Consider the following 16,073-nt stretch of genomic DNA (forward strand, 5'->3'; position numbering starts at 1 on the left):
GATTTCGAGTATTCATGACCACCCTCTTGGATTTCAAATCGTAACCAACAAAAAGAGATGTGACTTATGTCATAGAGATAAGTATGATAAGCTTGGTTTTCAATGTGTGTCGTGTTATTTTGTCGTGTGTAAATCTTGTGGTGTGAAACACATTGATCATATTTGAGGTCATCTTGTTTCATATCGAATCTTGTGTGTGCATATGCAGATTGTTGAATTTCATGTATGGTCTCGTAATGTGCGACTCAATTTGATATACTATGTGCATGTTTGGTTCGATAGACAAAATAATACCAAGATACAATATAGAATAAGTTGGATGGGCTTTGTATAGGATTAGATTAGTATTAGATTCTTTTTTGTTGTTTGGTTAGGAAGATTATCTAATATCATCTTAGTAAGATGTTTGGTATGTTAAGACTAAAAATAAGATTAATTACAAATAAATTTGGTTCCCTTCAAATTAAGATGTGATTGATTTTTCCTTTTCCTCTCAGAGGAGAATCTTTAAGTACTTAAAATGTGTTAGAAGTAGTGTAATAAAATGGTGATTTTTTTAAATAAATGGGAAATTCTTTATCTTATAATATAGGCCTACATTAAAAACTACACGTTCAGATAACCTAAAAGTGTATGGCAATATGTCGGTGTTTTGATTTCTTCATCTTGATATGATTATTTCATTATTTGTATAACTGTAGGATTATGGAATGGGAAATATTTTAGTAAATAGAATCAATTGGAAATATCTAATATGGAATATTTAAGCAGAAATATAAATTAAACTTCGAATTAGTATAACGTTTTGAAATAAATAATGTATAGCAATTAATTTGATATAAGCGTTATATGAATAAAGTATAACAATTTTTTTTTCTTTTAAACGAAAATTATTAGTACTCCTAGTATTTTTTTTTATAATACGTTGGGGTTAAAATTTAAATAACTTTGATATCTAAGGGGAGTATTATATTACTAACTATAACTTAATTGCTAACTACAATTAAATCATAGTCATTAGATATTCAAATTAAGGGTTTAGATCATTAATCCTTAAATGTCAATACGATCAATGAAAAACGTAAATAAGGCGATATGATTAATTCCAAAAAATATCAATAGGGGTATTAATGTCAATTAACTATATGTTTAGTTATAAATAACTTTTAAAAGAAATCCCAAAACTTTAAATTCATATAACATATATCAAATTAAAGCTAATTTCATAGGGATTCCAACGATATCCTACATGCATATGTTCCGACGTCAAAATTTGAAAAAAATTTCAAAAATTTTTAAATTTTTCGTAAAGCAGAAATGTCAACATAGTATATAAAATATGTCAATATAATACATGTATAATGTCAATATAAGCAATAGGTTAACATTCTTAAAGCATACTATATTGACATTTTCATCCAAAACCCTAATTAAGAGTTTTTTTATCTTTTTTTATTTTATTAATAAAAATGAAAATTACACGTGGCAAATTGTAGACCACACATTTTCTAAAATCCTATCTCCTTAAATTAGTATCTTTTCCGAGTTTCCATAGAATTGGAATATGATTTTGTTAGTAAAGTTTATATGTCTTGAATTTTAATATATCGATGAGAAATTAAGACTTCTTTAGTCGTGGAAAAACTTGAATCAAATTTTAAAACTTGTATACCCAAGAAAAGTATCTACTATCTAGTTCTCTTCATTTTTGCCTTTAATCATTTTCAACAACTTCTTTCATATCACTTTTGTTTAATTGTGTTTGATCATCAGTTCAATTATTAAAACGTTAATTTAAAACAAAATTAAGAATATACCATATTTTTAGGAACACATTAATCAAGTTCAGAATGTGTTACTCAATTTGATAAACTTGGTAGTTTAATTTACTTTATGGAAGTACTCATTCTTTGCTCTCTCTCCAAGTTTGCATAATTCTATATTACAGAAAGCTCTCATCAGCTTTAATACAAATTTGACATATTTTTTCTCATTTTCTCTTCTAATACTATGTGATAGAATTTTCTTTTAATATCTTTCTTTTGTAGAGCATCTTTAGTTATAATCTTTGAAAAGCAATAAAAGTAGATGTAGTGTCCAATAAGAATGTTGATTTTTTTTCCCTTTTGTCTTTTACAATAGGCCCACGTGAATTATTACACATTCAAGATAGACAAAAATTTGATATTGTGATTTCTTTATATTGATTACTTGATATGATTATCTATCCATCATGTCTAATCATATTTACTGAAATTCTTTCTTACATTTTTTTCTTTTAAATTGAAAATGAATCTTCAAGCCAACCTAAACAGCACATTACATTTAATCAGTCATAAGAATAACGCTAAAACAATTGTTTCGATCCATGTAGTGGGAGGAGTACTATTTTTTATAGTACTATGTTACAATCATGGATGGTGGTAGGGTAGGCCGACCCAACCTTTAGCCACTTACACCGAAAATGTCTATCATACTCAAATACATTCGAGATACCAGCGACCCCACATGTACCACTACCTCCCGCCCCAACAATATATAAGATATGAACTTCATAACTAACTGGATTGAAGTAAATTATGCAATAGAGTTTCTCATCTTTCTCCAATCTCCAAAGACAGATGCGACTTGTTTCCAAATCGAATCCTGACAAATTTCAACAGTAGAAGCCGGCCAGAATCGGCCATCTCTCTTGAATAGGTAATGTGTATTCATTCTGTAATTTTCATTGTTATGAATTTAGTAGTTGTGATGTTATTAGATTGGTGATGGCTATCTATTTGGATTGTATTTTTTATTAATTATAACATGGTTTGTGAAGTATAGTTGACAACTTTATTGTGATAATTATTTAAATATGATACTTCATGTTAAATTGTCCGACATAAACTTTTCCGGGATCATGTGAATATTAAAATTATAATTATAATTCTTTTCTTTTTTTATGATGTAAAATTTTCAAGTTTTCATATAATTGGAATTTACTTCTATGCTAAATTACTTCAATGAAAAAAAAAGTTACTTCAATGAAAAGATAATAGATGATAATTCTTCCCTTTTTCCTTCTTTGTGTTCTTATTCAGTAACATTTATAAATCCAACGTGAATGTTGAGTTGTTAATAATTGCTGCAGGAAAATTGGAGTCAATAAGAATTCGATAAGGTTAAGGTGAAGGTGAGTCGTCTTCTCATTATTCTGTAGTCAAATATTTTAATTTTTTGTATGAATAAAAAGGCATAAGACTTACTAGAGGAATATATATCTGGATAGTTTCAATTTTGTATAACATAGGAATTATTTTTTTTATCTTATACTATGAATTTGTTAAAGTATAGTAGTACTAACATTTATTTAATCCACATATGTCGTATGCTATTTAAATAACTTTATGGGTATTGCACTTTTGTTTAATTGTTTGGCAACGAAATCATCAGTCTAATTAAAACGACAATATAAAACAAATAAGAATATTTAATTTTTTATGGACACATAAATCAAGGCCAAAATCATAATGTGTGTGAGTTTATTATTTGATAAACTTTACTTTATAGCTAATCTTTGGTGGCTCTCCAAGTTTGCATGATTCTATTATAATACTACTATTACACAAAGTTGACAAAAACTTTAATCCAATTAATTTGACATAGATTTCCTTTTCCCCTTCTAATATCTGATTGATTTTTCTTTTCTTTTTCTCTCTTTTGAAGAGAATGACTTTAAGTTATAATCTTTGTAAAAGAAATGGAATTTCTTCTACATTAATAGCTACACATTCATGAAGATAACGTAAAAGTTGTTTAATATAATTAATAGTATGTCGGTGTTTTGATTTCTTTATCTTGGTGTGATTATTTGTATATATGTAGGATTATGGATGGAAAATATTTTAAATAGAATCAATAGGAAAAATCTATGTGGAATATTTAAGTAGAAAAGTAAATTAAACTTCAAATAAGATTTTTTTGAATCCACGGTTTGAGTTAAATGTTAATAGTTAATTCATTTTTACACTAAGATAAGAACCTTTTTAGCTAAAATTATCTAACTACTATAACTTTTAATTATACGTATTGAGTTTGTTTTAATTACGATTGATAATGCAATTATCAGTTAAATTATTAAAACCTCAATTTTGAAACAAAAATAATAATTTACCTCTTGTCCATTCTTTGCTCACATTCCATTGCATAATTATATTATGGGGGTATTAACGTCTAATATCACAAAAAATTTCAAAAATTTATTTTTTTTCACAAATTTTAAACTTAGCATATAATATTACGAATTTAAATAAGTTTAATGATATTAGGCGTCAATACTCAGAGTATATATTTTTTTTTCAGTGAGCGTACGTAGTGATAGGAAGTGGGGAAAAAATTGTTAACAGAGAAAGAGAAATGGAGAAGGAGAGTTTTGTTCATATGTGTCATGAACACCCGCTGAGTCTGATCGTCCCTGACTCGACCCATGAAATTTCATACATCCCTGTGTGTTATGGTTGTTGGAGATACATTTTACCAGGAGATGCAATGTATGGATGCAGCCGCGGGTGTGGATTTCGTTGGATGTTACACAAAGAATGCATGGAAATGCCTCAAGAGATTATGCATCCTGTCCATCCTTCACACCCTCTCACACTCCATGATTCACAACTATCAATAATTTGTGAACCAAAAGAATGTGCGGTTTGTGAATTGTATATGTATGGGTTAAGCTATGGATGTAGCCAAGGGGATTGTGACGGATTTATGATCCACTTGAGATGCGCGGTGGGCTTTAGCTTTAAGGAGGACGAGCACCGGCCTATAGAGCACCCAAGCCACCCTAAGCATAAACTTCATTTTTTAAAGAAAACGAGGGGGTGTCCATTCCCGTGTGATGCATGCGGTGCCAATGAGAAAGGGGACTCTTACATCTGCACTCTCTGCAACTACTGGATACATGAGCGTTGTGCACTCCTCCCATTGTCCGCAGACTTCTATTGTCATGACCACCCTCTCTCTCTCGCCTTTTATCCTCCCCTTGAGTACATACGGTATCAATTTGATTGTGATAGATGTAGCACAACTTTGTCATTGACACGTTGGGTCTATCATTGCCAACTCTGCAGATATGTCGTCCATCTCAAGTGCGCCACCTCCACGTAATAATCCTTTACTGTCTACTCATATCATTTAGATATATATTGCCTAAAAAATATTTAATTAACTCTTTTGGTTGGATTTTCTTTCAGATTTGATAGTAAAAATGATCATGACAATGAAAATGCAAATGCAATTGATGATGATGATGAGAAAGAGGCTACCAAGTTTCCAGTAGCGGTAGAAGACATGTATGAGAAGATGATCAGACCCTTCGTTAAGCAACAACTTGACATCATCCCTCATCATGACCATGACAATCACAACATCGGTGGCAAGTACAGGTTCTTCGGTCACCCTGATCATCAACTAACTTTTACTATATTTTCTTCAGCTTCGTCATCATCTCATAATCACTGCCAAAAAGATGATGATGACGATGATGATGAAAATGATTTTGACAATTGGGGATTAATATGTGACGGGTGTGCACTGCCTATACGTGAAAAGAAGCAAACAGGTGACGAGTATAAGTATGAGAATGGTTACATGACTTGTGATGAATGCAAATACTTTCTCCATTTGTCCTGCTTCAACTTACCACATGAGATCCCCAATCTTCCAATTCATCCTCTCAACAATCACAAACTAACGCTCCGAAATGTTGATGGAAAGCTAACAGGTTGGATAGAATGCTATATTTGTCGTAGCTATACAAATAGGCTCTATTACGCCTGTACCTACAATCGCTGTTTTTTCAAAATAGACATCAAGTGTGCTTCTCTGCCCAACACCATAAAACACGCATCTCACCTGCATCATAACCATCTGAAGCTAGTCAAAGATGATGATTACAGGCCTGGTTTCTGTGTTAACTGTCAGTGGCCTATATCTGAACGAAAGGAACAATACAAATGCAATACCTGCAGATTCTATGTATGTGGTGAATGTGTGATGCTACCGACAAGAAATAAGCATAGATTGGAGAATCATTTGTTGTGGTTGACATATGATGCGCGTGTTAACCGTCCCGGTGATTTCTACTGCAGCAACTGCGAGGGCCCAATGGACCCCAGGAGCTGGATGTATTATTGTCGAGACTGCGATCAATCCTTTCATCCCAGATGCTTTCCCGCTACGTCGGGTGATTACAGAAACATCAAATATGGGGCAGAGCAGTATGTGATTTCCAGTATTCATGATCACCCTCTTAGATTTCAAATCATAACCAACAAAAACAGATGCGGCCTATGTCATGGCGATTACTATGATAAGCCTGGATTTCAATGTGCATTATGCTTCTTTGTTATTTGTAAATCCTGTGGTATCAAACACATGGATGATGCCTAGAAGGCCTTCTGATTTACATCAAATCAAATTTCTGTTTTTAATTGGGGATTCAGGGGAGTGCATATGTATATGATTGTTGTATTTATATTACAGGCTAAATGTGTGTTGTATTTATGTATTTCATTGCTCTTGCATATATATATATACTCCCTCCGTCCCCGATTAAAAGTCACACTTGCATTTCTGCACTCGTTTTGTAAAAATAATAATAAATAGTTAAAGTCGATAAATAGTACTCCCTCCGTTCAATAGTAATATAGGCATTCTATTTTGCACAATCGTTTTGAAAATATAATTATAAATCGTTACAGTGAAGAAAAAGTAAAGTAAGAGAAAGAATGATGTAGAGAAGAGTCTTATTTATAATATTCTCTCTCTTACTTTACTTTTTCTCTACTTTAACTATTTATAATTATTTTTTCAAAATGAGTGCACAAAATGAAATGCCTCCATTACTATATATGAAATGGAGGGAGTAAAATAAGATAGAGAATAAGGTAGAGAAGAGTCTTCTTTACATTATTCTCTCTCTTACTTTACCATTTTTCCACTTTAACTATTTATTATCATTTTTATAAAACGAGTGCAGAAATGCAAGTGTGACTCTTAATCGGGGATGGAGGGAGTATATAGAAAGAGAGAGAGATGTGATCAATTGTTAATTAACAATCTTAAGTTGCTAACTCTATTAACTTGCCAGCGACCCCACGTGCACCACCTCCCGCCCCAACAGTAGATAAGAACTGAAGCTCATAACTTCATCTTTCTCCAATCTCCAACGGCAGATGCGACTTGTTTTCAAATTGAATCCAACTGATCTATATCAACGAACTACTCCCTCCGTTCAAACTTCAGCTTCATCGCCATCGCACGGCTAGTTGCATTCACCTCAACAACATTTTGTTTTGGAAAAATTAGGGGTAAAAAAAAGGAAACAACAGCTAAGAAAAATTAATACTGCTATGTATTATGAGAGGATAACTTTTTTCAGACAATAACTTTTATGTGCAAAGCAGTTTGATTTAGTATCGACAATTAGACATATATAGTTTGATAATGCAATCTTCAAATAAATTATTAAAACGTCAACTTTGAAACAAAAATAAGAATATATACGGTAAGTTTATATTAAGAAAAGAATGTGTGATGTCTTACTTTGTCAGACTTGGTATAGTTTACCTCTTATTAATTCATTCTTTGCTCACATTACAAGTTTGCAAAATTATTTCATTAACTAATGAAATATATATCTTTTTCAAGTTTCCTTAGAATCGGAATATGATTTTGTTAGTAAAGTTTATATGTCTTGAATTTTTAAGATATTGATGAGAAATTGAGACTAATTCTTAAGTTGTGGAAAACTTGCAATCAAATTTTAAAACTTATATTACCCAAGAAAGGTATCTAGTTCTCTTCATTTTACCCTTTTCTTTGATTTACTATAACCCTTCCTTTCCTATGAACTATGTGTATATCACTTTTGTTTGAAAATGTATTCATCAGTTTAATTTAATTATTGAAACGTCAATTTATCAAAAAATTAAGAATATACGAATATACTTTTCATTAATTAATCAAGGTTAGAATGTGCTACGAAATTTGATAAACTTGGTAGTACAATTTACTCTATTTCCATTCTTTGCTCGCTCTCTACGTTTGCTTGATTCTATTATTACACAAAGCACTCAATAACTTTAATACATACTGTACATTTTTTTCCCTTCTAATATGTGATGAATTTTATTTTCTTTTGTAGAGTACCTTTTAGTTATAATCAGTTATAATCTTTGAAAAGCGATAAAAGTAGATGTAGTGTGTAATAAGAATGGTGAGTTTTTTACGATAATTAATTTCTTTATCTTTTAATATAGGCCCACAATAATAAATACACATGTCGATATTTTAATTTCTTTATCTTGATATGATTATATATCATATATATCTAGTCATATTAACTGAAATTCGATTCAACTAATTATATTTATAATACATAGCACCCCATTAGTTCCAAGTTAGTTGAGTCGTATTCTTTTTTGGATTGTTCGAAAGAAATTGAGTCATTTATTTAATTTTATTTAAACAGTTTTATAATGCATTAATTCATTTCGTTTATTTTTTAAATAGAAAATGAATCTTGAAGCGATACGTTTATTAGTATAACTATTTTTCATAGTAGGTTATTATACACCAATACATTCGAGATGCCAGCGACCCCACATGCACTACTACCTCCCACCCCAAGTCCCCGCCAGTATATATATAAAAGACTTGAGTTGAAGTGAATAAATCAATAGAGTTTCTTATCTTTCTCCGATCTCCACGACTTCTTTCTCGGTCTCCTCTTCTCCCGTTTTGTTTCCTAATCAAATTCAGGCAAATTCGCCTATTGAAGCCGGCCAGAATCGTCTCTCTCTCTCTCTCTCAAATAGGTAATGTATTTATTCTGAATCTTCATTGCTGTGAATTTTTTTTATTGTAAATGGTAATGAGATTCTGTGATGTAATCTTCATGTATTAAACCTGTGATGGCTTTGTATTTGGATTTGGAATGTGTTTTTTATTAATTACTAATGTAGTTTGTGAAAGGCGGGGCAACTTTGTTGTGATATCTATTTAAATATTACTAGTATATTTAATTATGTTAAATTGTTGCCTGACGCAATGATAAACATTTCCCATATCGGTAGTTATGTGAAGATTAAAACTTAAATAATTTATTATAACTAAAGTATGATTCCTTTCTTTGTTTATGAAGATAGGAATTTTCAAGTTTCCATAGATTCGGAATTTACTTATGTATTACAAGATATTTGATGAATATTCTTTCTTTTTCCACTTTTTCTACATTCTTGTCCAATTAGATTTACATATCCAACATGAGGGTTAAGTTGTTAATAATTATTGTTGGAAAATTGGTTTGGTGTTAATAAAAATTTGTATACATTTCCTTTTTCCCTGTGATTGATTTGTATACATTTACAGGAATAAAAATTATGGAATGTGAAATATTTTAATAAATAGAACCAATAGGGAAAATCTATGTGGAATATTTAAGCAGAAAATTTAATTCAACTTCAAATAAATTATATTGTACTCCCTCCGTCCCATGTTACTTGCACTTTTATTTTTCGGCACGTCACAAACTCCTTACACTATTTATAGTTTAAGTTAGAATTAATGCATTTAATTAATATGTTAGTTTAAGTTAAAAGGTCATTTATTAAGTGACGTCTCATTACACTTAAAATTCTAATTTAATTACACTAAAAAATCAAGCTCAAATTTATGGCCTAAAATGAAAAGTGCGGGTAACATGGGACGGAGGGAGTAGCATTTGAAGTATATATAGCTATCAATTTGATATAAGCATCAAAATTTAGTAACTATTTATGAATTATCCATTTTTTTTTTCTTTTTAACTGAAAAGGAATCTTGAAGAACCTAAATATCACATTTAATTATTTAAGTGTGATCAATGCTAAAACTATTGTTTCAAACGAAAATTTATATACGTTGATAATCTAAATAACTTTATATAGTAATATCGATAGTATAATTCTTTGTTTATGAAAGAATTTTTTAAGTTTCTATAGAATTGGAATATAAATATTCTTAGCAAAAACTTACATGTCTAAATTAGTGCTCAATTCTCATCCTTTTCTTTTTTTTTTCCTTTTTTACTTTTTCTTTTCCTTTTTCTCTTTTTCATTCTTACTCAATAATATTATTTCGAATCCCGCGGTTTGTGTTAAATTGTTAATAGTTATATTCATTTTTATACCAAGATAAGAACTTTTCTATCTAAATTTCATCAAACTATAACTTTTAATTATATGGTATTGAACTTTGTTTTAAATTCGTTTGATAATTTAATCATCAGTTAAATTGTTAGAATGTCAATTTTGAAACAAAATAACAATATAAAGTATCACAACCTCCGTCCCTTAAAAATATGAATTATTTCCATTTTAGGCTGTTTTAAACTTTCTCGTTTAGGATGTGGACCCCATAATTCACTAGTAGGACTTTCACTATTTTTTCTCTTTTATCTTGCTTACTTTACCAATTTTCCTTTCTCTCTTAATTTACCAATTGTGCATTAAAGCTCGTGCCGTTTTAAAAAAATTTAATTTTCAAGGAAGAAGGTAGTATATTTTTATACTATCAAGAAAAGAATGTGCGAGTTTAATTGTAGCCGTCGGACTTATTATATGCTATCGTTTAAATACCCTCTTATTGATATTCTTTGCTCACATTTCAATTGTTTGCATAATTATAGTATTAACTTTGTCCCATGCTATTTGCACATTTTATTTACGGACGGTTTTCAAATTGTTTGCAGAATTTCTATTTTTAGTAAAAATAATGTACTTTCTCCGTCCCAACTAAGTTGAGTCGTATTCCTCTTTAGGATATCCCAACTAAGTTGAGTAATTTCATTTTTTAACAAAAAACAAAACATTCAAGCACTCTTACTTTATTCCACTATCTACTTTATTCTCTCTTTATCTTTCTTACTTTATTCCTATCTCCTACTTTTCAACACAATTCCTTAGTCTCGGTGCTCAAAAGTTATGTCTCAACTTAGTTGAAACGGATGTAGTATATAATTAAGATATTAGAGTTAGTCAAGCACTCCATTTCCTTAATATTGCCTTATTATTACACTTTAAAAAGTATTGCCTTATTATTATACTTAAAATTCTAATTTAATTACACTAACTATTCATGTTTAAATTTATACTATCAAAATAAAAGTACAATTAGTATGGGACACATGGAGTATTATTAACTACTGTAAATATACTATCATTTCTGGTGTGATAGGAATAAGGGAAAAATTGCTAAGAGGGAAAGGAAGAGAAATGGAGACTTTTCTTCATGTGAGTCATGAACATCCGTTTGGTCGGATCCTCCCTCAGTCGGCCCATCAAACTAATTACTACAGTGCCTGTTATGGTTGTGCGAGATTCTTCAGAGACGGAGAGGCGGCTTACGGATGCAGCCTCAAGTGTGGATTTGGTAGGTTGTTACACAAAGAATGCATGGAAATGCCGAGAGAGATTATGCATCCTATCCATCCATCACACCCTCTTACACTGCATATGCCAGAAGATTTGTTTGAAACCACAAAATGTGCAGTTTGTGAAGAGGATATGTATGGTTTAGGTACATATGTAGCCAAGGGGGCTGTGATGGATTGTGGATCCACTTGAGGTGCACCGCGGGGTTTCTTATCGATAAGACCCCGGCTATGGCCCACCCAAGCCACCCTCAACATGAGCTGCACTTTTCCAAGAAGACGAGGTGGTGCCCGTTCCTCTGTGATGCATGTGGTGCCACTGAGAAAGGGGACTCCTACACCTGCAATATATGCGACTACTGGATACATGAGCGTTGCGCACTCCTCCCTGAGTCTAAGGAATTCCCTCATCATCACCACTCTCTCTCCCTCGCCTTTTATCCTCCTCTTGAGTACATCCGATATGAATTTGTTTGTGGTATATGCAGCACAAATTTGCCATTGAGACGTTGGGTCTATCATTGCGTCCTTTGTAGATATGTCGTCCATCTCAACTGCGCCACCTCCATGTAATACTTGTTACTACTGTTTACTCATATCATCTAGATATTGGCTCAAAAATATTTTATTAAATGTTTTGGTTTTATTTTCTTTCAGATTTGGTAATGAAAATGAAAATGCAAATGCAATTGATGACGAGAAAGAGGCTACCAAGTTTCCAATAGCAGTAGAAGACATGTATGAGGAGACGATCAGACCCTTCGTTAAGCGACAAAAAGGGCAAATTCTCATCCCACATTATGATCATGACAATCAAAACATCGGTGGCAAGTATAGCTTCTCCAATCACCCTCATCTACTAACTTTTATTTCATTTTCAGCTTCATCGTCATCATCTCATGCTCACTACAAAAAATATGATGATGATGATGGCGATGACGATGAAGATGATTTTAACAGTACTCCAAGATGGGGATTGATATGCGATGGGTGTGCACTGCCTATACGTGAAAAGAAGCAAACATATGATGATGATGAGTGCGAGAATGGTTATATGAGTTGTGATGAATGCAAATACTTTCTCCACTTGTCATGCTTCAACTTACCACTACACATCACCTCTCTTCCTATTCATCCTCACAAAGATCACAACCTAACTCTTCGAAATGCTGATGGCAAGCTAACAGGTTGGATACGGTGTTATATTTGTTGGAGTTATACTGATGGTCTCTATTACGCTTGTACCCACAAATTATGCGGGTTTGAAATAGACATCAAGTGTGCTTCATTGCCCGACACCATAAAACACGCATCTCACCCGCGACATCACTATCTGAAGTCAGTCAGAGCTGATGATTTCAGGTTAGGTGTATGTGATAGCTGTTATTTGCATATATCTTATCGAAAGGAACAATACAAATGCAATAGCTGCTCGTTCTGTGTATGTGGTAAATGTGTGATGCTACCGGCAACAAATAAGCACAGATTGGAGAATCATTTGTTGCCGTTGACATATGATGCCCGTGTTGATCGACCCGGTGATTTCTACTGCAGCAACTGCGAGGTCCAAATGGACCCCAGAAGCTGGATGTATCACTGTCGAGACTGCGATCAGTCCTTTCATACCAAATGCTTTCCTGCTACATCGGGTGAGTACAGAAACATCAAATATGGAACACAATATGTGATTTCCAATATCCATGATCATCCTCTTAGATTTCAAATCATATCCAAGAAAAAGAAATGTGGCCTATGCCATCGAGATAAGTATGATTGGCCTGGATTTCAATGTGTGTCGTGCTTCTTTGTAGTGTGTAAAGCATGCGGTATCAAACACATGGATGATGCCCAAAGGGCCATCTAATTCACATTGAATCAATTTAATCTTTTTAGTCGGGTGTGTTGTAACACCCGACTTTTTCCACCTTTTTATTTGTTTTCGTATTCACATTGTTTGTGGACCTGAAAATTTTTGCCTTCGTTTCGTTTGTGGATAGAAGGATTATATCGTTTTGAGCCTATGACAATTATTCTTTTTCTACTCCAATTTATTTAATTTTCCAAAGCCCAATTCATTTTTTTTGAAACTACATTTCGAAACACAAATTTTTGGAAAAGACAAAGTCAGCTTTTATTTCATCAATTTAGAGCCTTCGCCACTTCCTTTTCGGTTACCACAATTGATGCCAACGATAAGAGCAAATCTCGGCTAAATCTCAGTTGATATATATATATATATATATATATATATATCCTCCCCACGTTCACACAATGGGGAAAACCTATTTCACAAGTTACGTCTTTCTTCCATAACCCTAAAGAAAACCGAGAGAGTTAGAAAAGAGAGAAGGGGTGGCGGTGGTGCTGTGTTGAGAAGAAAGTTGCGCAAACTCCAGCAGCGAGGACGGCGACATGGTTTCGAGTGGAGTAAGGCAGCGGTGGCTATGGGCGAAACAATGGGTCTGGACGGCTACGACTCCTACTTCGATCAGCAGCCTCGCAACCTACGGACAGCAGCAGCGCGCTGACGAAACTCCGAGGAGGCAGCGGCAGCGGCAGCGGCGGTGTGGCAGCGAGGGGCTGAAGGATCAAAGAGAGAGGGCTCTAGATGGAGCGACGGTGGAGCAGCAACATTTGTTCAGCCGCAATGATAGGTGGAGGAGTGACAACGGCGGTGCAAAGCTGATCGGGACAGCGATGCCACTGCCCGTACGCTCGATGAATCCCGAACAGCAGCAGCAACGACTGAGGGCGGATAGCGGCTGTCTCGATCTGAAGCAGCAGCGGCTGATCCGGCAGCGACGACGCCGACAGCACTTTGAAAGCAGTGGCACTGTGACAGAGATGGGGGAAAGATATGCTAGTGATGGCGACCGCTGCGGTGCTTGCTGCAACAGTGAACGGCGACGGAGAGACGAAGAGAGTGAGAGAGCTGGGGCAACGTCGACTTGAAAGAAGAAGGGAAACGAGTTCTCTTTTGATTTTGGATCGGAGATGTCGATAGAATTAAAGAGAGAGGGAGAGTGGAATGGCTGCTCCAACTTTGATGCATGAAGAGGAAGGAGGCAGTGATGAGGTTGAGAGAGAAGAAGAGTGCAGCAGCGCTGTGCAGAGAGTGAAGCATTTGAGATTTTAAATATGCAGAGGTGGAGCTGGAGCTGAGCCATCGAGCTCGCCGACGGAATTCAGATTGGAGACAGCAGACGGAGGGAGCTAGAAGAGAGAAAGACGGCGAACGTGTGTTTTAATTGAAAAGAGGGGAAATCCCATTTTGGGAGTTCACTGATACGTAAGGTGAGAAAAGTTTTGAAGTTTTGGACCATGTTTAGGGTTTGTTTGATAGCCCCCAGAAAACAGCTTGTTTCTGGTCAAACTCAACAGTTTGATACCTACGAGTATTTACTGTCTGGCCCGTGAAATGAGCGAGGCCCATGTATCTATTCCCACTTACAGCAGTTACCTTTTCGGAGCCTACCCCTCCGTTATTTTTCTGCCGTGTCAAGAAAAAAATTCTTTCCAACATTTCTCCTTCTAATATTCTTTATTTTTCTTCTGCATTCTATATTTCTTTTCACCACAGCTTTCTCCAATGAATCCATAGTTTTCATGTAGGAAGATTTCACTGGTTATTTGGCTATGAAGTTACATTGAAATATTTCGAATTTGTTTGACAAAAAAATGTGGGGCCGCTACAAGTGATAGATCTGAACACCCAAAATGTCGCCGGCGTCGTAGTCCGTTGAATTGTGATTATTTTTCATCGGATTCGCGAATGAGAAAATCGACAAAGAAAGGAAATAACTTAATATCTAAGGCGGATCTTGAAGATGAAGCTGCAATTGGTGAAAATCAATAGTCATTTGAAGACGGAAAGGCGGCCAACTATTTCCGGCGAAAAACTCATAAGCTTCTTGTGGAATAGGAAAGCCCAGCCGGCTGTTAAGATTTGAAGAGGTGGAGCAGCTAAAAATTTCTTTTTTAATCACATGGGTTATGATTTTGATTTTTTAGGGGCTATTGATGGGAGTGCGAAGAACTTTGGGTTGTAACAGTATATGATAATTTGATAAGGTATTTTTTGCTGCTATTGATTCAGTTGAGGATGAATTCTGAATAAAAAAATTTGGCTGCCATTGATGACAGCGGGCAGGTTTTAAGGTCGTTCCAAAGAAATGAACATTAAGAAAATAAGAAGGGTAAAAATGTAATTCTAATTGACACATCATGTTTCTGGGTTAATATCAGCAGCTTAACAAACATACAAATAAGAAAATAATTTCACCATATTTCTGGTCAATTATCTTGATTATTTTCTTATATTCTATTTTCTTGACATGGGTATCAAACACAATCTTAATTTAAATGTTTTAGGCAATGTGAATTAATTTATAGATTTGAATTGGGCCGATTGTTTAAGTAAAGCAGATGGACTGGAGTTAACCTAGTCTATGGGCCGGAGTATACTAAAAGTGTGTCAAAGGAGAGTGGTGCTCACATAAGATATGTAGCTGTCACGACCGCATTTTCTAAGGATAGAAAACACGATGAACCGCGACCAGTGGAGGGTTAAAGAAGAGGGGAAGAAGGGCGGAACAACAAAACTTGGTCATAGCTCAAA

General features: G+C 33.9%; 2 protein-coding genes across 2 annotated transcripts; both read left to right on the forward strand.

The window, feature by feature from the left end:
* The first annotated feature begins 4,398 nt into the window (after window positions 1-4,398).
* On the forward strand, window positions 4,399-6,549 carry LOC125185281. The gene is made up of 2 exons (XM_048081792.1): window positions 4,399-5,144; window positions 5,235-6,549. Exons 1-2 carry the CDS (start codon window positions 4,399-4,401, stop codon window positions 6,430-6,432), a joined length of 1,944 nt encoding a protein of 647 aa, XP_047937749.1. The 3' UTR covers window positions 6,433-6,549.
* Window positions 6,550-11,686: 5,137 nt separating this feature from the next.
* Window positions 11,687-13,364, forward strand: LOC125185289. Its single transcript, XM_048081808.1, has 3 exons — window positions 11,687-12,024; window positions 12,113-13,104; window positions 13,267-13,364. The coding sequence occupies exons 1-3, from the start codon at window positions 11,687-11,689 to the stop codon at window positions 13,317-13,319; spliced, it is 1,383 nt and encodes a 460-aa protein (XP_047937765.1). The 3' UTR covers window positions 13,320-13,364.
* The last annotated feature ends 2,709 nt before the right edge of the window (window positions 13,365-16,073 follow it).

Source organism: Salvia hispanica, chromosome 4 (genome assembly GCF_023119035.1).
Source record: "Salvia hispanica cultivar TCC Black 2014 chromosome 4, UniMelb_Shisp_WGS_1.0, whole genome shotgun sequence".
In the NCBI taxonomy this organism is placed as follows: domain Eukaryota; kingdom Viridiplantae; phylum Streptophyta; class Magnoliopsida; order Lamiales; family Lamiaceae; genus Salvia; species Salvia hispanica.

Excerpts from the sequence above, each read along its gene's own strand:
- LOC125185289 (XM_048081808.1), top strand. The coding sequence starts at position 11,687 with ATGGCCCACCCAAGCCACCCTCAACATGAGCTGCACTTTTCCAAGAAG. Across the intron at positions 12,025-12,112 it reads CTCAACTGCGCCACCTCCAT|ATTTGGTAATGAAAATGAAA; the intron begins GTAATACTTGTT and ends ATTTTCTTTCAG. Across the intron at positions 13,105-13,266 it reads ATGCTTTCCTGCTACATCGG|TGTGTAAAGCATGCGGTATC; the intron begins GTGAGTACAGAA and ends GCTTCTTTGTAG.
- LOC125185281 (XM_048081792.1), top strand. The coding sequence starts at position 4,399 with ATGGAGAAGGAGAGTTTTGTTCATATGTGTCATGAACACCCGCTGAGT. Across the intron at positions 5,145-5,234 it reads CTCAAGTGCGCCACCTCCAC|ATTTGATAGTAAAAATGATC; the intron begins GTAATAATCCTT and ends ATTTTCTTTCAG.